This window comes from Neoarius graeffei, chromosome 17 (assembly GCF_027579695.1).
Source record: "Neoarius graeffei isolate fNeoGra1 chromosome 17, fNeoGra1.pri, whole genome shotgun sequence".
Taxonomy (NCBI): domain Eukaryota; kingdom Metazoa; phylum Chordata; class Actinopteri; order Siluriformes; family Ariidae; genus Neoarius; species Neoarius graeffei.
In genome coordinates this window covers 28,082,336-28,108,623 of record NC_083585.1, presented here as the reverse complement: position 1 = coordinate 28,108,623, position 26,288 = coordinate 28,082,336, and the positions used below count along the sequence as shown (strand labels likewise).

General features: G+C 41.4%; 1 protein-coding gene across 5 annotated transcripts in view; it reads right to left on the bottom strand.

Annotated features, from left to right (window-relative positions):
• myo18ab (myosin XVIIIA b) overlaps window positions 1–26,288 on the bottom strand; it is a 257,442-nt gene that overhangs the window by 97,699 nt on the left and 133,455 nt on the right. For all 5 annotated transcript variants that reach the window (XM_060943952.1, XM_060943953.1, XM_060943949.1 and 2 more), the window contains 9 exons: window positions 23,264–23,370; window positions 19,619–19,795; window positions 15,728–15,938; window positions 14,564–14,706; window positions 14,342–14,442; window positions 11,886–11,949; window positions 11,560–11,704; window positions 1,580–1,753; window positions 1,150–1,240 (listed from right to left, as the gene is read on the bottom strand). In XM_060943952.1, coding sequence (XP_060799935.1) covers window positions 1,150–1,240; window positions 1,580–1,753; window positions 11,560–11,704; window positions 11,886–11,949; window positions 14,342–14,442; window positions 14,564–14,706; window positions 15,728–15,938; window positions 19,619–19,795; window positions 23,264–23,370 — 1,213 coding nt within the window. The remainder of the gene's footprint in view (window positions 1–1,149; window positions 1,241–1,579; window positions 1,754–11,559; window positions 11,705–11,885; window positions 11,950–14,341; window positions 14,443–14,563; window positions 14,707–15,727; window positions 15,939–19,618; window positions 19,796–23,263; window positions 23,371–26,288) is intronic.

Here is a 26,288-nt window from a genome sequence, read left to right as displayed (position 1 = left end):
CTAACAGCTCAATAACATCCGATGATATCAAATGAATAACACTAAATGAAAACGAACACTAAACCAGAGATAGTAAATTCATCTTCCTATCTCTCTGACTAAATACACGAACACTAACACACAACAAAGTTCGCATTGCTTGTCGCGTTGCTGTGATGTTTCTCTCCCTCCGGATTAAATGGACAGTGACTCGAAAATCACTAAAATACATGAATACTAAATGAACAGTTTGCTCTGATGGCGCAGTTCACATTGTGCGCAGCTTTCCGATTTAAACTTTTTTTTTCTCATCCTTATACTTCCTGTTTCATGGACTGTAACGGATTTGCTTATTTAGTAATTTTAATACAGAATTTACTTTGAAATTATAATCAGACACTCCAACGTCCCCCCTAAAAAAAAAAAAAAAAAACGGCCGTGAAAAAGGCGGCATCCGCCAAAAGGCGCGCTGTTTGCATCCCTGCATAGAACGCAAAGATATTGTTATTATCTACAATGTATCTATTTGCTGGGGACGTTCGTGAACATCAAAGCTGCCACTTCGGGTCATTTTGAAAGTGAGTGCAATGTAGACCATAGAAAACTGTGTCACAACATGCCTGTCATGTCAACTTTTTTTTTGGTTTGTTTGTTTTATTGACGGGGTTGTCCCCGAGGATTTTTTTTCAACAGAGATAAAAACCGGGGGGGGGGGGGGGATGATCCCCACCATCCCCCCCAGCAAATCGCACCCAGTATATATATATATATATATTGCAGAAATAAACATACATCACAATGACCAAATTTCAGAGGGAACCCGATTTTATGAAATCGAAAGGCAGTCTCGCTTGAAGTGATATTAAGAGAAAATGAAAATCCTATGACATGCAATTTCAGTCTGACCAGGATATATGTTTTTACATGATTTATAAAATGATAACGTTTCAAAATCATGAGGTTATACTTGGAGCCATTTCAGCTTGCCTCTTTTTATTATAAAATAAATAAAATGCACAAAAATAAAGCTATGGACTGCTAAATTATGCCTTCTTGCTTTGGAGATGCACAGAAAGTGAAAGCCCTTAGCCACACTCCATTAAGTTCATCTGTGGTGAGGGCTACGGTGCTGTTCTGAGGATGGAGGAAATGAGCAGAGAAGGGGCTGACCGGTTGATGAGGGAGATGACGAGAGTAAAGAGTTCTGCGTAGAGCCCAGCAGCCAAGGCCTCCAGACACTCCAGAGCCGTGATTTTTGTACCTGAATCATCAGCAATGCGTTAGCTTAAACCAAAGCAAGGCAAATAAGCTTCAGGAGCACGTGTCTTAAACGGAAATATAACTACTACCAAGCACTCTCATTTTATTAACAACACAAAAATTGTTTTAAAAAAATTAACAACATTCTTGCTATCAGCATTTTTGTCTAAATTCATGAAGATGATCTTTTCTCATAAAATTAATTTGGAAGCATTTCTGCTTCAGTGATGAACAACACTTGGTAGTGAACTCAGGCATTTGGTGCACATCATGATGACTTTTTGAATTATTTACTCGACATGTTTAGTGTGTCCGGACTGTCAGATCAAAAGGTGTGTACCTGGGCTTTCTCCAGCGCCGATGTCATCTGGACCTTGGCGGAAGGAGGTGGATCTCTGCAGGGTTCCTTTTGGATGATGTTTGAAGATGGATGAGGAAAGTTCTTCGAGAGTGCAGCCCAGGAGGTAGGCCGCCTTCTGGGCCCACTCATGATGTGCAAACTGTTTACGGCCGACTGTCAGGAAAATGCCCGTGTTAGCAGCTGTAGCGCTGGAGAATTCAAGAGCTCTAGGCTAATGCCATTTCTGATGCATTTTCTGTTTCTGAACTACATTTCAAATGATTTTTTTTTAATTATCAGACAGAATTCCATTTACACTCAGTGGCTCCACTGATCGACGTCTTGGCAAATTAATGTTAGCATGGTAACAAACGGATTAAATTGCCAGACCAGGGATGTAATAACAGACTTATTTCGAGAGGTTTCCGAGCCAATTTCACCCTAATCACAGAAAATGCATCTGCTTTCAAAGAATGACATTTGTCAAACAAAAGTTAAAAAAAAAAAGTTTAAGAATTTGAAATTACAAAGCCCACAGAGTAAAGTGTGTGTAAAGTGGTACGAGCAGATGGTAGAGGCATGAAAGCAGCACCCAAAGCAGCTCATGCAGAAGAAGAAAAAACCTCTATCACAGAAAACATGCTGAACACAGACAAGGCCAGACAACAGACAAGCTTTCTCTTATTTTTTTTGGATGGTAAGAACACAAAAGCACTGCAGAGCTGAAAAGTCTACAAGCGGGAGGGGAGGGGAGGGGGACATCAGAGCAGTGGAGCTTAAAAGACAACAAAGTTCTGATCCCACGCTCCGCCTCCAACGAGATTTAGCTTGGCTTTGAGAAAGTCTGGGACGTGGCTACCAAGTGATAGAGAGGAACAGAGAGACAGAGTGAGTGAGAGACAGAGAGCGAGAGAGACACCAACAGTAAGGCAAAGAAGAATGGGGACAGGAGACAATAAAAATGCAAATGAAAATGTCTGGCAGCAGCGATAAAGGCGTTACGAAATACCGCTCAAACATGGAGTTGAAGAAAAGTTTGATTGAGGTTATGGGTTTGGGTTTTTTTTTTCTTTACCTTCTTCAGTCTCTGCATTCAGTGGCATGCAACATGCAATTGGAAAACGGGAGGTTAGAACACCAGCATTTTAACACACAAAACACTGAATCATTCACTCATTCAACGCAACCACAAAGCACTCTCTGGCAGATATTGGGACAAAATCACATAAATATTGTCACTAAAACAATGATCAGGTTTTAAAACAGACCCTGAGGGCCAAAACAATAGAGATAAAGATTTCGTATTACCTTAAAGTGCCATTCCACCATTGGATGTATTTTTTTGGCATAAAATACAATATATTTTATGACAACATGACTAGACAGAGAAATCTTTTAGCTTCAAAATGATATATCAAACATTTTTTGACAACGACAAGTATATTAATTTTGCGACCAAAGTCACCTACCCTTTTAATTTCTGCGCGGTAGTGAAACGTGATGCCATCGGCAGGTTCCCCTTCTTGTGTACCACGTCACGTGTGACGTGGCACAGATTATCAGCAATGGCGGATAGAACGCGATTTCCACTTGTCGATTGCTGTGCCGATATTCACCATCGACCGTCTCCTTTGGGCATCACTTGCTATTTTCCTTCGCTTCTTTTCCGAAGCTGACAATCGCGTTCTATCCGCCATTGCTGATCATCTGTGCCACGTCACACGTGACGTGGTACACAAGAAGGGGAACCTGCCGATGACATCACGCGCGGAAATTAAAAGGGTAGGTGACTTTGGTCGCAAAATTAATATACTTGTCGTTGTCAAAAAATTATGTTTGATATATCATTTTGAAGCTAAAAGATTTCTCTGTCTAGTCATGTTGTCATAAAATATATTGTATTTTATGCCAAAAAAATACATCCAATGGTGGAATGGCACTTTAAGAAAGTCAGTCAGAGATGAACGTACTGAAACGTTATTTAGAAGTCTTGGTTGGGTTAGTTTAACCGCCAGGTGGAATTTTCAGAAGTGTATTTAAATGCTTAAATGGCTTTTGTCCGTCATATTTGTCTAATATTTTTTTGCTTGAATTCAGAAGTACATAATTATAAACACTAGATCTAGAAATAATATTCATATACGGGTACGTATGTCAAAAGTTTCTTCCAAGTCTGGCCTTCGTTCTTTTTCCTTTTCTGCTGCCAAATCGTTTAACAGTCTTAAAGACAGTATCAAGAAATCTTTTTCTGTAAGGGCTTTTACTAATAATTACTGGTCTAAAGTTAATTATTAGCCTGCATATTTTGTACATATTTAAGTATTGGCACTAATCTGACTTTCGATATCATTTCATCTGATGCTATGCAGAATTGTTTAACGTAGTTTCTTATTTTTGTTTCATTATTATTCATATTTGCTCATTTTCATTTGAATATATTTATAATCTATATTTTTATATCCGCGGGCGGCACGGTGGTGTAGTGGTTAGCGCTGTCGCCTCACAGCAAGAAGGTCCGGGTTCGAGCCCCGGGGCCGGCGAGGGCCTTTCTGTGCGGAGTTTGCATGTTCTCCCTGTGTCCGCGTGGGTTTCCTCCGGGTGCTCCGGTTTCCCCCACAGTCCAAAGACATGCAGGTTAGGTTAACTGGTGACTCTAAATTGACCGTAGGTGTGAATGTGAGTGTGAATGGTTGTCTGTGTCTATGTGTCAGCCCTGTGATGACCTGGCGACTTGTCCAGGGTGTACCCCGCCTTTCGCCCGTAGTCAGCTGGGATAGGCTCCAGCTTGCCTGCGACCCTGTAGGACAGGATAAAGCGGCTACAGATAATGAGATGAGATTTTTATATCCTTTTTTTTTTTTTTTAAAGATTTTTTTTCACCTTTATTGGATAGGACAGTGTAGAGACAGGACAGGAAATGAGCGGGAGAGAGAGACGGGGAGGGATCGGGAAATGACCTCGGGTCGGAATCGAACCCGGGTCCCCGGATTTATGGTATGGCGCCTTAGCCACCTGAGCCACGACGCCCCCGAGATTTTTATATCCTTGTACATAATTCTTTTAACTAAACACAGCTCCAATGTAAATAAGGTCTATCTTTTTTGGATTCTGCGTTTAATAAAGTTTAAACTAAAAGCATCGCCAGCTCCAGAACTATTGGCACTCTTTGTAAAGATGGGTAAAAGGGTCATAAAAAGTGAATCAGCTTAATCTCACAGTGAACACAAGTGGGAACTCTAACCTTCATTTGAAGTAAATACATTAAAGGAAATAAGTACTTATAATTTCATATTTTGTTGATCAAAATTCACGACTGGTTTTTCTAGAGAACTTTTAAAAAGAGACATAATTGGTGCTTTATCGCTGAGATTTCCACCAAAGCCGATAAGCCTGTGGAACCTTATTAGCAGCCACAGACACTCAGTGCAAAATGTTTGTGTGTGTGTGTGTGTGTGTGTTTTGCACCTGTTCTGTCTGAAAGGTTACGTTCAGGGCTTGCACACCAAACACTGCCTGCTGCCTCATTTCATTCGCCCGTGTGAACTTGCAGAATCGAATATTAAAATGGCCTGTGGTACCTACTCATCAACATTCTCATACAATCTAGAACGTACACCAGACCCCAAGCTAAAACGCTCGTTTAATTGGATGCCTTTCTGCTGCGCTGATGCAAGTCAGACCTGCATCCAAAAAAAGATTTCAAAAAGAGCCGAGCGTTGGCCTGTAGTGCGTTCCTCTGATTGACTCCAAATCCCAAAACGTATCGCCCGGTGTAGAGCTCTAAAAATGTGTTTAAAAAAAAAAAAAAGGAGAGAAAAGTTGATGGAGCATGAAGACAAGTCTCAAGGGGAGGAGAGACCAAGGACACATCTGCAGATGTCGATGGGGCATAATCCTGTGCGAGTTCTTCTTAAATCAGACACACTCAAGTTTTGTTCACTGTTCTCTCTAAAGTACCATATTCTAATTTTAGAGCCGAAGTTACTGATGTTAATTGATACGTGTTTATAAATAAATAAAAGCCTTAAATTATGGCCCTTCAAGGACTCACAGATATGCTGATGTGGCCGAGTTGAACAGCCCTGGGTTAGAATGACTCTTTAAGGAAGGGTAACACTGCCCTCCAATGGTGGTTCTCGGTTTTGTTTGTTTGTCTTTGTGATGCGAAAATACTCGGTGTTCAGCATTCATCAAAGCACATGTCCTGACGCAATATTCCAGAGCTATTAATGTGGCTGTTGAGACGTACAAAGCCACATATGACTGTACTTCTAGTTTCTGATACAATTTAACAATTGAAAAAAGTCCCTCCCATACCAGGACCTGGTCTTCCCAGGCAGCGTCCTGTCCCAGTACTAACCACACCTTTAAGGTGCACTGGGCAGCACCGATTTCTGTTTATATAACCCTCGGCCTCTTGCCTATTACATAGCTTGGGTTGGAGTGGGGGGGGCTGGTCCTCTGGTAACCATGAGAGTTTGACTCCCTACTCACATCTGTATTGTGGTGTGCCTCACCAGATGGCAGTAGGTACCATTTTTATGCTGGTCTTTGGTATGACCCGACCGTGAGTAGAACTCACGATCTCCTAGTCAAGAAGCAAACACGCTAACCTCTAGGCCAACTCACGGTAATTTCACAACAGAGATCGTACAAAGCAGCTTACAAGGATACACACTGTAAGTCCGGCTCCACGATGGAGGAATAAATTACAACTTTCAGAAAACATGAACATATCTGGATCTGAGTGTGGGTTTTTTTTGTTTGTTTGTTTTGAAATCCAGGTGTGTTTTCACAAATTTATCTTTTAAAGTAAGCCCATGTTCCTTGCAGTTGCTCAATGTACTGTAATATTAGAACTATTACAATTATCTCATCTCATCTCATTATCTCTAGCCGCTTTATCCTTCTACAGGGTCGCAGGCAAGCTGGAGCCTATCCCAGCTGACTACGGGTGAAAGGCGGGGTACACCCTGGACAAGTCGCCAGGTCATCACAGGGCTGACACATAGACACAGACAACCATTCACACTCACATTCACACCTACGCTCAATTTAGAGTCACCAGTTAACCTAACCTGCATGTCTTTGGACTGTGGGGGAAACCGGAGCACCCGGAGGAAACCCACGCGGACACGGGGAGAACATGCAAACTCCACACAGAAAGGCCCTCGCCGGCCCCGGGGCTCGAACCCAGGACCTTCTTGCTGTGAGGCGACAGTGCTAACCACTACACCACCGTGCCGCCTATTACAATTATGTCCCAAGAATGTATTACTTGTATATACTGTTAAGTGAAGATGGGCAATATGACAATACACAACATGTATCGTGATATATACAGGTTTGTTAAGCTGCCAGCAGTCATGTTCCTTAAATAAACTATGAAAACTGAGCTGATACGTTAACTTAAAGGAGATACGCAGAACCATGGCCTCACTTTCGTTTATAAATGCCTTGAGACCTCAAGAAATGGCACAGGAATAGTTTGAAGCGTGAACAATAAATCTAATATAGTAATTTTATGATTAAAGTGATTTATATAGGTAGCGGTCTGAGTGAACGACCTTGACGTCCGAAACATCACAGCAGGAAGGCTATCGGTCTCATCGCCATTTGCGCTATACTAAAACACAGAGCTGACTGCAACTCCGATCCTCCATTTTGAGCTAATTTATCGCCATGCCACGTAGACATGTTGCTGGCGGGTGCAGCAACATGACAGAAGGTGGATTTACGTTGCATTCATGGCCCAAGAATGTTCAAACTGCACAGATTTGGACGCGTTTTGCGAGAAGTTCACGGGCACATTGGGCGCCTACGAAGTGGTCGCTCCTCTGCTCTGCACATTTTACTGAAGACTCGTACGACACCTCTGATCTGTTGAGGAGCGTTGGCTATAAGCCCGTATTGAAAGAGGGCGCAGTACCAACAATTAAAAGAAAACTATAGTGCCCTCAAGTGCCCCTGATTGTTTGTTTATTTGAACCAGTGTGTGTGTATATATACGGTATGTATGTATGTATATATGAGTGTTTAGTCTACATCTAGATCATATCTAGAGTGTTTATACCGTCTGTTTGAGTGTTTAGTCTGTGTCTTGTTCTCATCTAGTGTTTATACTGTTTATATTGTTTGTCTGAGTGTTTAGTCTATGTCTAGTTCCTATCTAGAGTGTTTATACTGTTTTTTGTTCCAATTATTCTATTTTTATTTATTGCATTGCCTGTTTGCACCGTGGGTCAGAGAGGACTGATATTTCATCTGTGCTGTATGTCGAGCATGTATAGCTCGACATACAGGGAAAGGGAAAGTAAGTTCAGTTGCACCAGTCCTCCTGGAGTGTGAGCTGAGGGTTGTTGCTAAAACCCAGGACGGAACGGGACATATCACTCGGGCAGTGACCTCCCCGCGGTTGTTGCTAAAAGCAGTGACGTCCCATCCCGGGTTTTAGTAATTGCCTGAGCCGAGCAGTAATGGCGGAGTACTCAGTATGGAGAAAATGGAGAATGAGTGGAGCAGCCGTCTGATTTCTCCGCTGGATATGCTCGCCTCAGCAGCAATATCTTGCCCTTACGTGGAAGAAGCGAATGAACGGAGAACTGAATGAACAACTGAAAGTCAGATTGTTTCAAAACAATCGGCCACAAGATCGGCCTTCAAGAAGCGAGAACGCAGACGGGTAAGCTCCGAGACTCATTTGGATACAAAACAACACTTGTTATTTCCCTGCATTTAGATTAATCCATGTAACTCGCATTGCGTGTTTAAGTTAGCGGTATAAGATTATTCAATTTGCTTCAGAATGTGATTGTCTCAGTTCATCTGATTATTTAATGAGCCTTTTACGTTTTATCAGTGAAAATGCATGCATGTACATGTGTGTTGCATAAGTTATAACACCCATCCTGTTTTAATGAGAGTCAACCCACAATCAATGAAGACAAATCAGTCTTAGTTGAGCAAGTCGGTAACGGGATTTCTTACTTTCACCATAAATGTTTATTTATATGACTTTGGTCTATAGCTGTAAAAGGCCTCGGCCTTAAAACCGGTTACCGCTGTGACGTCACGCACTCAGGGCTGGCTGGCTCAGCGGGGCAGCTCGAATACCAACTTTGCAGTTGATTTTAACTCTCAAAAATATATATATTTTTTATTCCCATTTATGCAGCATACAAGAGTCAAGGATGGAGATACTATCCACTCAGAAATTTATTTAAAAATAAAGGTTCTGCGTATGTCCTTTGATGTCTGCAAAAATTAATTAAATATAGAAAAAGTGGGAAAAATCTGGAAAAATTTGGACTTCATAAAACTAACATCGAACCAACTGCTTTCAATCAAAGTTTGCAACTTAATTTAAAAAACTGTTGTAAAATAAAAACTGAGATACTTTATGACACATCATGTACTGTGGCACAATTGACCACAATATTGATGTTATATCATATTCCCCTGCCCTGGTGTTTCTAAATAAGGACACAATGCTCTACACACACACACACACACACACACACACACACACACACACACAGAGTGCTTTCCATGATTATTGGCACCCCTTGTAAGAATAAGTAAAAAGGGTAAGAAAAAGGAAAAAAAAAATCACCTTTTGATGAACTAGCTTCGTCTCTCACTGAAAAAGTGAGAGAAATCAAACCTTTAATTGAAATTAATTTATTCAGAGAAAAACAAATCCCTCATCGAGAAATAATTATTTTCAACAAAATACATGTGCCACTTTAAACCCTTTTTACTAATCTTTACAGGGTGGCAATCATGGAGGACACTGTATACATACACACGCACACACTTCCACAAAAAAACCCTCTCGTTTTTAACCTGCCCTATGCTACAGGCTTTACTCATCATCTCACGACGTCAGCATGTTTTATAGCTGTGTTTTTAACACAGCCCCGTTGGTCTAGAACACCTTAACACCAAGCAGAGAAAGGCGTACATACCGTAGAGTCTAAAGGTTACTGTAGGGTTTTTTTGGTGGTCGAAAACTGGGTTCAATCGCTGCTTCTCCACTGATAACATTCGGAATGACGACTCGCTATTTTCAGGATCCAGGGCTCGAAATTAACTTTTTTTCTTTGTGTCCCCCAGTGATCCGAATTCAGTTTGTATTGTCCCGAATGGAAGCAATAGTGTCCCCATTTTTTTCCTCTCTGAAATAACCAGTGGTTAATATTATCATATGAAGTTACTATTATATTTGTAACTATACGATTTTGAACCCTTTATATCATTTTTACAGTAAGTCACAAAACACAAGTGACACATGTCCTATACATCATCTACTTCAAAATTACAGTTATTGCATTTTCAGTTTATTAAACTTTGGCGATCTCACTGTATGAATAGATACCCGTTTATTTAAAGGGGCCAACGAGCTCATTCAGAAAATGTTTCAACTCCCTACATCTGCAGTACACTTTAGTTGAAAATAAGACCCCTTTTATGTTCATTTCATCTACTTATACCTTGAATATCTGTTGGCACTTATAAGGCCAACTTATCATTTTCACCATTACCGTTATCCATTTTTATGTAATATACCTGTTGCCCCATTCAGAGATGTTTTGAAAGCCATCAGCCATACCATCAATGGATGAAATGCACACCCATGTTGCAAGCAGTACAATAGAAGGTTTGACCCAAAAAACGAAATATTTTAATCCAGTCTACAGTGTAAAATAAAGGAAAAACGCCATCCAATCATATCGAGGTACCACCTCAAAATGATTGGATACTGACACATCAATCAGACTGAAGCCCGCGACCAGCCCGTCCCTTGTGTGTGTGTGTGTGTGTGTGTGTGTGTGTGTGTGTGTGTGTGTGTGTGTGTGAGAGAGAGTGAGCAGAGTGTCACACAGAGCGCAGCAACAATACAGACAGATGTGTCGGATGCAATATAGTAAAACAAACAGCCCGGCCACATGTAGAGACCGAGCAATCTGAGGACTGTTATTAGTGCGTCCATCCTGGCCTTGTGGCAAGGAAGCTACTACACACAGAGCAATTTAACTCCATCAGGGTTAGAAAAACAGCACACTAACATATCTCACACATGCCGACACAGTCTTATGCATCAGAGAACATCTCCTCTATACAGTACGCTCCTTTCTGAACCTTATGTCTTAATGAACTCAGACTGCATCTGCTTCTTCTAAAACCTTCGGTCTTATTAAACCAGGTTTTAGGGTCTTGGGATCTGATGCTCGCACAAAAATAGCTACACTACAGCTCTCACTGTGCTGTGTGTGTGTGTTCTATGTATTGATTGGCTTTGAGTATGGTGTACTGGTACTGGTACAGTCAGTCATTACAGGGCAAAACCAGTGTGTGGGTTAGGTGGACAATATTACCCCTTTTCCACCAAATCAGTTCCAGGGCTGGTTCGGGGCCAGTGCCGGTGCTGGTTCACAACTCGTTCAACTTGCGAGCCAGCTGAGAACCAGTTTGCTTTTCCATAGCTCGCGGTGCTAAGGGAAGCCACGTCATTACGTCGCTGTATATGTCAGTTACGTCGCTGCGTTTGCATAAACCTTGGCACGAATATCGAAGCAAAAACAACACGGAAGAAGCAGCAGCAGCAGCAACAATAATAATAATGGATGACTTCGCGTTTGTACAGCTGCTGCTTCTCGTCGCTTAAAAATGGCGATCTTTCGCGGTCTTGTTATTGTTGTTGGTCTTAACAACTCCGCCCCCCCCGCTGACGTAAGCGGTTCTTTCCTCTGGCCCAGCAGAGAGTTGGTGCTAGCCTGGAACCGGTTTTTCTGGCCCCAGAGCCAGTTCTTTGTCAGTGGAAACAGAAAACCCGGTTCCAAACTAAGCACTGGCCCCGAACCAGCCCTGGAACTGCTTTGGTGGAAAAGGGGCATATGTCTGGAGAGGCACAGAAGTATTTGAACTGAATATGGATACACAATGAGATCTGTATCTCAGGTTCTCACACATACACCTACCTTTCGTGGCCCCGGCAGCTCCCAGGTGGTAGATGGCCCCCAGTATGAGCCAAAGAGCTTTCTGCTCATCAGCAGAGATACCGAGCACCTTCATAGCTGCCTGCAGCTTAGTGAACTGCTGTGCTGCCTTCTGCTTGTCTTCAGACTACACACACACACACACCTTTATTAATACTTGAACAAATGTCCTGAACCTAGTAACTAACTTGAAGTTAAATGAGGTATCTTTAAGCAGGAAGTCCACATCGTAAAGTTCATTTAGCCTGTGCTAAAGCATCTTCAGATCAGTATGATGTGTACTTTGCAAGTTTGTGCAAGGGCTCTACCTTTGAATGAGGCATAATTCCAAAGGTGTTTTTCTCAGCAAAGTGGTTGAAATGAAGCTCGGTCCTGTGGAGGGGGAAGAAAAAATAAATATATATTATTTACCAGCTTAAAGGATATACATGAAACATAAAAGCACGTTATATCAGTTTCTTTCCATTAAAAATATGAATTAATTGCATCAACAAATACAAAATCATCTATTAAATTCAGCAAAATCGTTATATTCGTGATGATTATATGGCATTTCTGCTCGACTTCCGATATGCATTTTTTGCAACTGGAAGAGCCGCTGTCACGTGATCATACGTCACAAAAACTTTCGGGCACAGCACAAGCGGGTAGATGAATGGAGAAGTGGATGACAAGAAAATTGTTTTTATAGTCTTTAAAGTACATTGAACATCATACATTGGACATCATGGTGTACTGTGCTGCTTATGGTTGCAATAATTCCAATGGGAAATGCCCTGGAGTAAGTTTTTTTGCATTCCCCAAGGACCCGAAGCTGAGGAAAGTGTGGGCTCACCTGCGCATGCGCAGTAGGCTTCGCACATGCGCAGCAGGCTTGGTAGGACAAATCCAAGAGGTAGGATAACTTTATAGAACACCTGTTGAAAAAACTTTGCACCTGCTGTTTCCCACAAACTGTGTTCGGACCATTTCACTGAGGATTCTTTCAACATTAATACTCAGGTACTGAGCGATATTAATTCATGAAACAGTAAGTATAAGGATGAGAAAAAAAAAACAGTTTAAATCGGGAAGCTGCGCACATTTGCGCCAGGCTGCACAAATGTGCGCAGCTTCCCGATTTAAACTGTTTTTTTCTCATCCTTATACTTCATGTTTCATGAATTAATATCGCTATTTTTTTTTTAAAATCGGATCTGCGCGATTCAGCCGTGAAAAAGGCGGCATCCGCCAAAAGGCGCGCTGTTTGCATCCCTGCACGGAGGCCAGGGGACAGGGCAGGAATATTTTTGTTGATATGAGTGATCCGGTGCGATTTCGCGACCCCCCTGTTGAAGACCTCTGCGCTAAGCGTCTGAAAGCCGAGGTAAGGATTAGTATTATAATTTTGGGTGTATCAATTATTGATTATCATAATTCTGACTCGTTTCACCATTTTGAATGTTTTCATCTCGGACTCTGGAAGCATTGTATCTCAAACAATCTCGAAAAATATCAGCAAAAAAAAAAAAACTAGCTTGCAACGGACTTTAGCTAGATCTATGATGAACTTTCAATGTATGATACAAAAATAATACTTCTTTCAACAGATCATTAGCCTTTGAGCAGAATTGTTTTTAACTTACCAGGAAGTGTTATCCAGCCGACCGCTTTCAGTTTCATGGGGATTGAATGAACTCTCACTCTCAGAATCATCTGACCCGTCAGAGTAAAGACAAGATCCATGTTCATGTGAATTTCCAGCTATCGGTTTGAATTGATAGGGTCTAACTTCACATCTCTGTGAAACATCGGGAATATCACTGTCGATGGTGTCCATTTCGGTAACCTGTTTACATTAGATTCCCAAGCGCTGGCTCCTTGGAAAGTTTTTGTTGCGTCACGGGTCACGTGACCACCTAGCTCATTAACGAATCCTTGTTTTACGCTGATGTATAAAAAAACTTGAATAATGTGATGATTTTCACATTTTTGACGCCCTGCAGTGATTTAGATGGCATTTCTTATGTCCTTTATACATAATTATACCCAGGTAAAAATCCATGTCCCATATCCTTTAAGGTCGGTCTGTATCGTGAAATACCGTGACCAAGGTCTTGAAAATACTGACCGAGGCCCAGAGTATTTTCAAGGCCTCGGTCACGGTATTTCACGATACGGACCGACCTAAAGCTAAGCTGGTAAATAATATAGTTATTTTTTTCTTTACCAAATTCTAACAGAAATTGAGAACGCCCGAAAGGGAAACTACATTTAGAACAAACCTGCTACAAGCTCGTTTTTAGCTTTCTCCTGAAATGTTTTCTTTTATTTCGTCTTCCTCAGGGTAGTAAAACTCGCTTTTGCTGTGAACACTGTCGTTATCGCTATCCATGCTGTAAAATTAATGCTATTATACTGAGAAATGTGAAAATAAACGTTGACAAAAAATTGCGACCATGTTTTTTGTTGTTGTGAACGACCGAGTCGCCAAAGGTCCATAACCGGGGTAGGATTCCGGACCGCTCGCGAGCCAATCAGAGCGCACGATTTGATGGAAACCGGACCACGAAAAAAATAGTAATAAAAATGCACTGGTGAACTTTGCTCAAGGATAAAATTCATGTTTTGCTAATGTTTCTGCGAAATGGTGAACTGTTTGATAGAAAAGCTTTTGGAAATGGAATGTTCACTTTTCGCAGCTGCCAGAATTAGTACAGTACTATCCGTAGCTATAAGGTTTGCCTGAGGGTAAAGTTGTGAATACACACATGAACACTCTTACCTGAGAGTGCTGTCAGCCCCAGCCATCATGTAATAAAACACATTATAAGTGGACTCAGCCTCCGGCCTCTTGGCCACCCTCAGTTTCTCCAGCAGCATCGTCTACACAGCCATGCCAAAACAGGTTTTGGGTTGGGTTTTTTTTAAAGAGCAGAATTGGAGTACTACTGAAATTCAGAACAGCTGTGTGTACATTTTTATAAGACTTGAAACAAAACAGTACCTGGATGGAGGCAGAGGCCACCTGGCCGGCTTGGTCAAAGTCCAGAGAGACAATCTGGGAGAAACGGCTTGCATTTGAATTCATGGAGGTAGTGCAGTTCCCAAATGCCTCCAGGATAGTGTAGACTGCCTGCCATTTCTCTGCTATAAAGGAAAACACACACACACACACAAGCTTGATCTTACACCCTGATTGACCCATAAGGGGTGTTTCCAGATGAAGTAGTAGTGAAGTGAACCTATGCAGATAGCATCTTGGCCTCTTTAAAACTACAATGTAATCTTCAGTTAATCAATAATCGTGCTGACTGCATAATACGCAAGGCTAATTATCAGAGTTGGTCTGGTGGGCATCATTAGCAAAGCCTCCATCCATCAATCAATCAATCATTCACTTCCTCAATACCATTCCACCACCAAATAAATGCCAACCTGTTCTACTGCCAAACTCTCACTTTTCTCAGAGCGTCTGCCACACAGCCCTAACACTACGCTGCACGTCCACTACCGTTCAAAAGTTTGGGGTCGCTTTGAAATGTCCTTATTTTTGAAAGAAAAGCACTGTTCTTTTCAATGAAGATCACTTTAAACTAATCAGAAATGCACTCTATACATTGCTAATGTGGTAAATGACTATTCTAGCTGCAAATGTGTGGTTTTTGGTGCAATATCTCCATAGGTGTATAGAGGCCCATTTCCAGCAACTCTCACTCCAGTGTTCTAATGGTACAATGTGTTTGCTCATTGCCTCAGAAGGCTAATGGATGATTAGAAAACCCTTGTACAATCATGTTAGCACAGCTGAAAACAGTTGAGCTCTTTAGAGAAGCTATAAAACTGACCTTCCTTTGAGCAGATTGAGTTTCTGGAGCATCACATTTGTGGGGTCGATTAAATGCTCAAAATGGCCAGAAAAATGTCTTGACTATATTTTCTATTCATTTTACAACTTATGGTGGGAAATAAAAGTGCGACTTTTCATGGAAAACACAAAATTGTCTGGGTGACCCCAAACTTTTGAACGGTAGTGTATTGCACAGTTGCCTCTTCTCCTGGTTTGTTCCAATACCTTAACCAGTTCACTCTCATACTATCTTTACACCCTGCCTTGCCATGTATGATTTATGATCATTATTTTTTCATTAACATTTTCAGCATTACTTACCAGAAAAGATCTTGCCAGTGCTGCCAGCAATGGACAGCAGGTACTGCACCAGGTGCTGGCAGTTGGTGGTCTTCCCACTGCCACTTTTGCCAAGCAGAACGATGGACTGGTCCTGCCGTGTGGTCAGAAGGTTCCGGTAGGCCGACTGAGCCACAGCATAGATATGAGGTGCTGTGTCCTCACGCCTGCAGCCTTTAAACATGTGCATCACCTGCAAATATAGGGTTGGGATGATGAGCTTGTTTTTTTGAGCGAGAACTGTACATATTTAAATTATTATTATTTTTAGAGGCACAAGAATTATACAGATTTATAATCCGTATGTACAGGATCGCAACAAAGTCTTAGGTCACAATAGAAAAACTAAACTGGAAAAGGGAAAAAAAAATTCGACAGGTAAAACTGTTTTCCAACTAGAAATAAGACTTTCTTCAGTAATCAAAGTGACTCATGATCGTTTTCTCAACTGTTATGAACTAAGGTTTATTAGGGTACTTTCACATTAACAGCATTTAGTCCATTTGAATTGCACTCTGGTATGTTTTTATCCCCTCAGTCTGGTTCATTTAGGCAGTTACGCAGCAACTGGACAACCAGTCCAAAACCTACTGATCAAGGTTGTAAAAGTTTGGTTCCAATCCAAGTCTAGTGCGTTTCTATTGGAGTGAGAGAGAGATTCAGCCCCGAATTGACCCAATTTCAGGGCATGAACCAAACATGCTACAGTGGTGCTTGAAAGTTTGTGAACCCTTTAGAATTTTCTATATTTCTGCATAAATATGACCTAAAACATCATCAGATTTTCACACAAGTCCTAAAAGGAGATAAAGAGAACCCAGTTCAACAAATGAGACAAAAATATTATACTTGGTCTTTTATTTATTGAGCAAAATGATCCAATATTACATATCTGTGAGTGGCAAAAGTATATGAACCTCTAGGATTAGCAGTTAATTTGAAGGTGAAATTAGAGTCAGGTGTTTTCAATCAATGGGATGACAATCAGGTGTGAGTGGGCACCCTGTTTTATTTAAAGAACAGGGATCTATCAAAGTCTGATCTTCACTACACGTTTGTGGAAGTGTATCATGGCACGAACAAAGGAGATTTCTGAGGACCTCAGAAAAAGCGGTGTTGAGGCTCATCAGGCTGGAAAAGGGTACAAAACCATCTCTAAAGAGTTTGGACTCCACCAATCCACAGTCAGACAGATTGTGTACAAATGGAGGAAATTCAAGACCATTGTTACCCTCCCCAGGAGTGGTTGACCAACAAAGATCACTCCAAGAGCAAGGCATGTAATAGTCGGCGAGGTCACAAAGGACGCCAGGGTAACTTCTAAGCAACTGAAGGCCTCTCTCACATTGGCTAATGTTAATGTTCATGAGTCCATCATCAGGAGAACACTGAACAACAATGGTGTGCTTGGCAGGGTTGCAAGGAGAAAGCCACTGCTCTCCAAAAAGAACATTGCTGCTTGTCTGCAGTTTGCTAAAGATTACATGGACAAGCCAGAAGGCTACTGGAAAAATGTTTTGTGGACGGATGAGACCAAAATAGAACTTTTTGGTTTAAATGAGAAGCGTTATGTTTGGAGAAAGGAAAACACTGCATTCCAGCAGAAGAACCTTATCCCATCTGTGAAACATGGTGGTGGTAGTATCATGGTTTGGGCCTGTTTTGCTGCATCTGGGCCAGGACGGCTTGCCATCATTGATGGAACAATGAATTCTGAATTATACCAGCGAATTCTAAAGGAAAACGTCAGGACATCTGTCCATGAACTGAATCTCAAGAGAAGGTGGGTCATGCAGCAAGACAACGACTCTAAGCACACAAGTCGTTCTACCAAAGAATGGTTAAAGAAGAATAAAGTGAATGTTTTGGAATGGCCAAGTCAAAGTCCTGACCTTAATCCAATGGAAATGTTGTGGAAGGACCTGAAGCGAGCAGTTCATGTGAGGAAACCCACCAACATCCCAGAGTTGAAGTTGTTCTGTACGGAGGAATGGGCTAAAATTCCTCCAAGCCGGTGTGCAGGACTGATCAACAGTTACCGCAAACGTTTAGTTGCAGTTATTGCTGCACAAGGGGGTCACACCAGATACTGACAGCAAAGGTTCACATACTTTTGCCACTCACAGATATGTAATATTGGATCATTTTCCTTAATAAATAAATGACCGAGTATAATATTTTGTTTAACTGGGTTCTCTTTATCTACTTTTAGGACTTGTGTGAAAATCTGATGTTTTAGGTCATATTTATGCAGAAATATAGAAAATTCTAAAGGGTTCACAAACTTTCAAGCACCACTGTATCTATTTTGGTTTGCATGTGGTCTTTTATTTTTTTGTAGTTTTGAGCCGCGAAACTGACCCACAGAGCAGAGTGGTGGTGGTGCTGCAGAAATGCAATTTGCTCTGGATATTTAAACCAACAAACAGACAGAGAAAAAACAAACAGTAGATGCATACACAAAAATGTTTTATTTATATACTGTAAATATCTAGTAATTTTGTTTGAGCCCTGGCTCAGTGTTAGTGTCCACAGTCAGATCTGCAATGTTCTTAGCTTGACATGGGTGGACTTTTCTTCCTAAATAACAAGGCAATCATTTTCGGTGCAACGGAGATGTGTTTGCAATTTTTGAACAAGTAATACTGTACTTCAAATGAATTGCTAGTGTTACCTAAAAACTCACAATGGCAACTCACTACTGCGAGTCAAATAAGTAATAAAAAACACCCCAATAACACAAAGCTTATGTTTTTTTTTTAAATCAATTTGTTCTATTAATTTCAGAATTGGGCGGCACGGTGGTGTAGTGGTTAGCGCTGTCGCCTCACAGCAAGAAGGTCCTGGGTTCGAGCCCCGGGGCCGGCAAGGGCCTTTCTGTGTGGAGTTTGCATGTTCTCCCCGTGTCCGCGTGGGTTTCCTCCGGGTGCTCTGGTTTCCTCCACAGTCCAAAGACATGCAGGTTAGGTTAACTGGTGACTCTAAATTGAGCGTAGGTGTGAATGTGAGTGTGAATGGTTGTCTGTGTCTGTGTCAGCCCTGTGATGACCTGGCGACTTGTCCAGGGTGTACCCCGCCTTTCGCCCGTAGTCAGCTGGGATAGGCTCCAGCTTGCCTGCGACCCTGTAGAATAGGATAAAGCGGCTACAGATAATGAGATGAGATGAGAATTTCAGAATTGTTATTGACTTATTAATTCAGTGGTTCCATCATTTGTACCTCCCACTGAGCAAAAGCACCATGTAAAGAAACCTCTAAAGGCAATGCCATTGGGTGCCCATAAAAATAACGCACATATTTTTGCTGGCGACTAAAAACCCAAAGTTACACCAACAAAAGTTAATCATCATAAAAGCCTAGACCACACTGCAGTAACTTTTTATTATTTTTCCACAGCCTGGTTGGGAATAAACTGCCAAGATTAAGAAGTATGCACATAACTTCGTATTGCTCAATGGAAGCAAAATAATGGCGCTCAAATAGCTATTAATCTGAAAAGTATGTTGGGCATTAGGTCTGTCTTCAACATGCCTAATCCCACATTACTGCAAAAGGTTTCAAATTTCTACACCGCCAACTAATCAGCCTGATCTATAAAGCATTATGGTACGAGTTTTCATGAGCAACAAAAATACTACAGCTTTCGGTCAGTAAATACATTTTATAATACAAATGAGTAGATCCTTTATAAAATTTCATAGAATGCTGATCCCATTAGCCACTTAGAGCTACTGGTCCATTTCACATCATGTTTAAAATGGTCTGTCTAAAAATGACATGTATTATAATGCAGACAGCTGAGCCGTTTGATAGGAGATATAAACTATCTATCTAGAAAAATCCTGAGTAGGAAGAAGTGTGCCTTGTTTTTACCTTCTCAGAGTACATGGAAGGAGCGCTGATGGGGTTGATGACCACCATGCTGGGCCCAGCGTAAGTGTGGATGAGGTTTCCTCCGTAGCGCTGCCGCAGACAGTGCATCGCGCTCGACTCGTTCAGGTAGAGCAGAGTCGCCAAGTCTTCAGAGCGGTCAAAGGATGGAGGATTTGCCTGGGAGAAGAAAGGCCAGCAATGAACAGAGTGGTAGAGGCTGGAGTGAGACGAGTGCAGGTTTGACACCTTGGGTCTGTCTGAAACTATAAAAAAAAAATTGCTGTCTATTAAGGACGCATGAGGATAAAGTCAAATCCAAATCTATACGCATCCTTCACTGTCTTATATAATCCCATAATCCAGTGCATCAACAGTCAGGAAAAAGAAAAAGGCAGAACATTCAATTTTCCTCACTGATACTTCAATCACACCTACAGGCTTGGTGAGAAAACTGGCAACGTGCTGTGTGCTACCTCTGAAGCCTGTCTTAAACAGTTTCCTTATAAAGGTGCCTTCACAGTTTTTCAAGATGTCCCTTGTAAGACAGCTTAGGCAGTAAGACATCAGTGCAGCTGCTCTCGGTTTCTGACACACCCTCTGTTTTAATGAGATTAAAGCGGTCATAGCTGCATTAATTCAAACTGCTGTCCTGGATCCAAACATATCAAACAGATGGTTCAGACATTCAGTTGAAAATCCACTTTCGGATTATGAAAGCATTATTATAAGTAGCTACACTACCGTTCAAAAGTTTGGGGTCACCCAGACAATTTTGTGTTTTCCATGAAAAGTCACACTTTTATTTCCCACCATAAGTTGTAAAATGAATAGAAAATATAGTCGAGACATTTTTCTGGCCATTTTGAGCATTTAATCGACCCCACAAATGTGATGCTCCAGAAACTCAATCTGCTCAAAGGAAGGTCAGTTTTATAGCTTCTCTAAAGAGCTCAACTGTTTTCAGCTGTGCTAACATGATTGTACAAGGGTTTTCTAATCATCCATTAGCCTTCTGAGGCAATGAGCAAACACATTGTACCATTAGAACCAGGGCTTTGAACCGGTTCAAGGAACGAAAACGAAAACCGGGAACTTTTTCTATTTCACATGGAACAGAAACGAAACCAGAAACTTTATTATTTTTTATGTTCCGGAACAGAAACGCTTATTAAAAATAATGGTAACCGGTTAATACCGGTTTTTATTTCGTTCCTCAAAGTTTCTGTAGCCTACAAATAAGTCATTCTTCTCCTGCGCAAGTTTCTATGACCCGCTGGGGTTCACTTCCTGTGTGACGTTCGCTGATTGAATGGAGAGAGCGGGAAGGTGGACTACTATCACGTCTCCACGTGATAATAAGTGAGTAAGTGCATTACTGAGTGTCTGAGCAAAGAAGAGCCTGAACGTTGTAACCTCCCTATTGGCTGTTTTTGTAAAAATGTATCAGTTGTTGCCCTTCCCACGGGAATCATCGCGGACTCGAGAGACGAGACCTGACGAGTTAGTTCGTTGGTAGCAGAACAAAATGTCTGGACACAAATCGGGTTTTCAGAAAAGGAAAGAAAATAAACGGAGGGTTGAAAATACAAAAAAGGAGGCAGAAAATGCAAAACGAGTTTTAAGGTAGGACAAATGGTTACTTTTTAAGGCAGACCGCTGTGCCTGCAGGCCTTCAGTTGTGTCATTGAATGGTTACTTTGGTTACTTTTCTGAGGCAGCCCGCCGTGGCTGCCTGCAGGCTTATTTATTATAGCCCATTTAGTTAAAATAGTTGATATAAAATGTTTATAGTTCTAGTTATGTGATGGTTGTCCTGATTTAGACTGGTTTTTTTTTTTTTTTGGGGGGGGGGGGGGGGGGGGTTGCGCGATGTTGCACCCGGGTCCAGATTAGGGCAGAACCGGCCCTGGCTACATTTCAGGTGTAGTTTGTTTTATGTATGCATGTACAGTACTTGCATAGATGTGTACTTGGTCTTCCAATATGGCGCCTAACAAAATCTCGCGGCGCGGTGACGTCATGCGGTAGCCCTCTATAGGGCCTGACTAGCCTTTGGTAACACACTAAACGAATTCTCTTTTCATTTTTGGCACGTTTTCTGTTTGTGTAGATGGGAAGACGTACTGAGAATCCAAATCGCCAACATTTGAAATAATAATTGTTTTGAATTATTTCTTGTCTTATTTAATGAAGGTTGTAATAGAATTAGCCTACATTTGGCTTAAGCTGGATGAGACAGAGACATAATTTTATAGCCATCTGTTAAACAGCTGACAGGGAACGTAATTAACCGTTCCGGGAACGAAATTTTTTTGTTCTAACCGGTTTGGGAACGTCTATTTAATGGTGGAACCCAAAACCGGAAACGTTAAAATTCCGTTTCTGTTCGGAACGAGCCAATAGGAAAAAAATTCTGGTTCAAAGCCCTGATTAGAACACTGGAGTGAGAGTTGCTGGAAATGGGCCTCTATACACCTATGGAGATATTGCACCAAAAACCACACATTTGCAGCTAGAATAGTCATTTACCACATTAGCAATGTATAGAGTGCATTTCTGATTAGTTTAAAGTGATCTTCATTGAAAAGAACAGTGCTTTTCTTTCAAAAATAAGGACATTTCAAAGTGACCCCAAACTTTTGAACGGTAGTGTACATCCGGCTGAAAGTGAAATTTAACCTTCATTATACACGTTCTCCTATTAAAAGACAAGTGAGCTCTCTGACAACTATGTTCTAATGCTAATACTTTATCAGAGTTCAAAACATTATGTGTGTGTGTGTGTGTGTGTGTGTCTTACACTACGTTCACACTGCAGGCTGAAGTGACTCAAATCCGATTTTTTCGCCCATATGTGACCTGTATCCGATCTTTTATTGACAATATGAACGACACAGATCCGATTTTTTTCAAATCCGACCCAGGCCGTTTGGATATGTGGTCCTAATTCCGATTCCTATCCGCTCTTTTCATATGCGACTTCAGTCTGAACCGCCAGGTCGCATTCATCCGACTTACACGTCATCAACAAGCCACAAACGTCACTATTCTGCGCTGAAGCAGGCGGCGGGTCTCTCAAAAAAAGTTACAAAAACATGGCGCATGACACGTTCCTTTGAACAGAGGTTGCAGTCACTACCCCGCAGAACGCCTGAGCCAAAACCCTTGCCCTCTTCCTTCTCAACCTCCTCCTTAACATCAGGCTATTGTGCATGTTCTGGCTCCATCGCAACAACAACTGCATCATCGCCAGGTACTCCATGCTGGCTACTGTCGTACACAGGAAACTTTAGGTTACTTCCGTAAACACTGGCCATGCTCACTGCGTGTGACGTCGTCGTATCCTGCAATGCGCATGCGGAACACTTTTAGGTCTCTTTTCGTTCATACTGAGGATCACATACAAGTCACATATATTTGTTAATGTGAACGACCTCACAAAAAAATCGGATTTCACAAAAAAATCAGAATTGAGCATTAAGCCTTGCAGTGTGAACGTAGTCTTACTCAAGTATAGAAACTCATGCACAGTTTGTCTACCACCGCCTGTGCTTCTTGTCCAAGGGACAAATAACCCTGCCCAGAAAATTCCCTCTATTCAAACACACACAAAGCAAGAACACAGGAAACTGCTCATATCCTGACCTTCTCCACATCATCCTCATCCACATCCAGTACTGTCCCGTCATGTTCCAGTTTGATCTTCACCTTTCCCTCTGGCAGGCTGCCCGCCTCTGTCTTCACCAAAGTGGCTGCAGTGACATGGGGGGGAAAAAGACCAACCACAAATGTGCTGAGCCCAAACAGTTTGCAAATAACATGGCACAAAATGCCAAAGGCCTTGAAAATAAAAGCAAACAAAGACAAGGTTTTCCATTTAGGCGAAATACTATTAAGCTCGTTAAAGCGAGACGGCCTTTCGATTTCATAAAATCGGTGAAATTTAGTTCCCTCTGAAATGTGGTCATCGTGATATATGTTTATTTCTGTAATATCTCACAAAATATCGGGCCGTTCTGTAGCTGGGAAGTTATTTAATTTGAGCGGATTCCCAAGCAAATAATGTGCATGAAATCGCTCGCTTCGTGCAGTCAAGCAGACAGAGGAAGTCCGTGTGTGCGCGCATCTACAGGTTTACCTTTGACGGTGCACTGACCGTTCCATCGTTCTGTCGCTAAACGAACAGCTGATCACACCGAGGTGCTCGCTGAGCGCCGATATTTATTAGTTTGGTCCTGCGTTTCCTTTCCTTCGTATATAACACAACGTCTTTTCTTCTCGCTTTCTGTTACTGTAGTCGGTCTTTCACGTTTCATTCGCACACTCACATCCGCCATTTTTCTCTCCTGTTTTAAATTTGTATCCCACAATGCCTTGCACGAACAGGGAAAGCCCACCACGTGATGCATGACGTAGTATCTTGAATTGCGTCATGGTGAAGCAGGAAAAAATAGCGGAGAATTTAGAGCCACATGGCCTTAAATTCATTAATTGTTCTATTTAAAAAAAAAAAAAAACACTAATAAATCTGGAAGCCTGCAATTCGAATTCAGTAGCTTTCAGTCCACTAAACAAAAACAATTGGGAGTCAGGCAAAATTCTTTTTATGATCTACACTTGAAAAATCTGAAAGGCCGTCTACCTTTAAATAGTTAATTAAATTATATATAGTTTAAAAAAATAACCATGTTTTTGGCACAAAAGTAAACAAACCAGTCATGAAAAGTATACAACAACCACAGTAACCATAATATATCGCAGTAGGACACTAGCAGTACCATCAGGGAAAATATATATACAGAGGCTCCAACTCTCCCACCGTGGGCGGGAGATCTCCCGCTTTAGGGAACATTTAGAAAATCCTCCCGACCCCCCACTGACAACATAAAAATCTCCCGCCCGCCCTTACTACACATGATTAGTTAAATATATATATATATATATATATATATATATATATATATATATATATATATATATATAAAACTTGATACGTTTATGTTGAAGAAAATTAATAGTTGACTTTCCGCTTTTTGTGTGTCTGGCACTGTATGGGTGGACTCAAGTGTGTACCCCGCAGTATATGCCGATTCCCCGGTCGGTACATCGATCGGTGTAACGGGGGGGATTGGAGTGAATGCCGGAGGCATGCACGCGCAGATCAAGCCCGCATATGAATCGAGCGGAATTCGGTACGCCGCGGGGTACACACTTGAGCCCACCCAATGTCTTAGCAGTTACCGATAAAGCATACAGATGGCGCAATTAATGATACGCATGAGAGAACGAGAAAACCCGCAACACTCAACCATTTTGTTTGCTTTTTTGCGTCTGCATTTCTCACCTGCTCGTCTTTAACTTTACGTTCTTTTGAATGAGATAATGAAACGAAGTTCCGTTGGTGGAAATGGCGAAAGCCAAACTACAAAGAAAAAAATATCAGAAAATCACCAAGATAAAGTTCGGATCACCCGTCGCGATGGTCGCCAGGGACGAATGGCGGACTATTTTGGACGGCAGCAAGACGACCCTATATCTGACAAGGTTAGATCACCAGACCAGACGTTAGATTCTAACCAACTTGTCTGACTTTTACTAACTTAGACTTAGAAATAGAATATTATTAGAAGAACATTATCATCAGAGGGTCTACCATTGGCAATTTATAATAGTCATTATTTACATTAACATCGACTTCAGGCATATTAAAGTTTGGTCTATAGTCACTGGATTTATCTAGATCCGTTACTATTAATAAGATTTAATTGACACGAAATGTGGTGAATCATTCATACATATGAGTGATTCCACGCTTATGGGTACTGAAATGGGGACATGAACTTATTCACCTAAAACCATTTCTTTTTTTACCATCAGGTCACAAAACATGTAATCTTTAATGAATGATATGTTAAAAGATAACTTTAATTTTCTGAGATGTAATAAAAACATATTTATATGCCAAAGTCAAGCCTATGAGTTCCAAAATGATGTCTGTTACATTACTTCTGTTACGATTGTCCATCTTGCGTCTGTTACAAATTAATTACAATCTAGCTATATACCATGTTAATCTTATTGAAAGAATGTGTATGTTTATTCTACTACACATGTTTATTAATTATATTTGCTAAAACATCTCCTTCCTATGTTTCAAAAAGTAATTCTACATTGTTAAAATTGAGAATATATATGTCCACAACACTTCTGTTACGTTCTGACTTTGGCATATAAATATGTTTTTATTACATCTCAGAAAATTTAAGTTATCTTTTAACATATCATTCATTAAAGGGCGGCACGGTGGTGTAGTGGTTAGCGCTGTCGCCTCACAGCAAGAAGGTCTGGGTTCGAGCACCGGGGCCGGCGAGGGCCTTTCTGTGTGGAGTTTGCATGTTCTCCCCGTGTCCGCGTGGGTTTCCTCCGGGTGCTCCGGTTTCCCCCACAGTCCAAAGACATGCAGGTTAGGTTAACTGGTGACTCTAAATTGAGCGTAGGTGTGAATGTGAGTGTGAATGGTTGTCTGTGTCTATGCCCATGTTTACATTAGACCGTATCAGCGGATCATCAGATTAACGTTTTTAAAACGATTAGTGTGCACACAGCAACACCAATACACGATTTGCGTGCACACAGCAACACCAATACACGGATACGCTCGGCTCCGCAG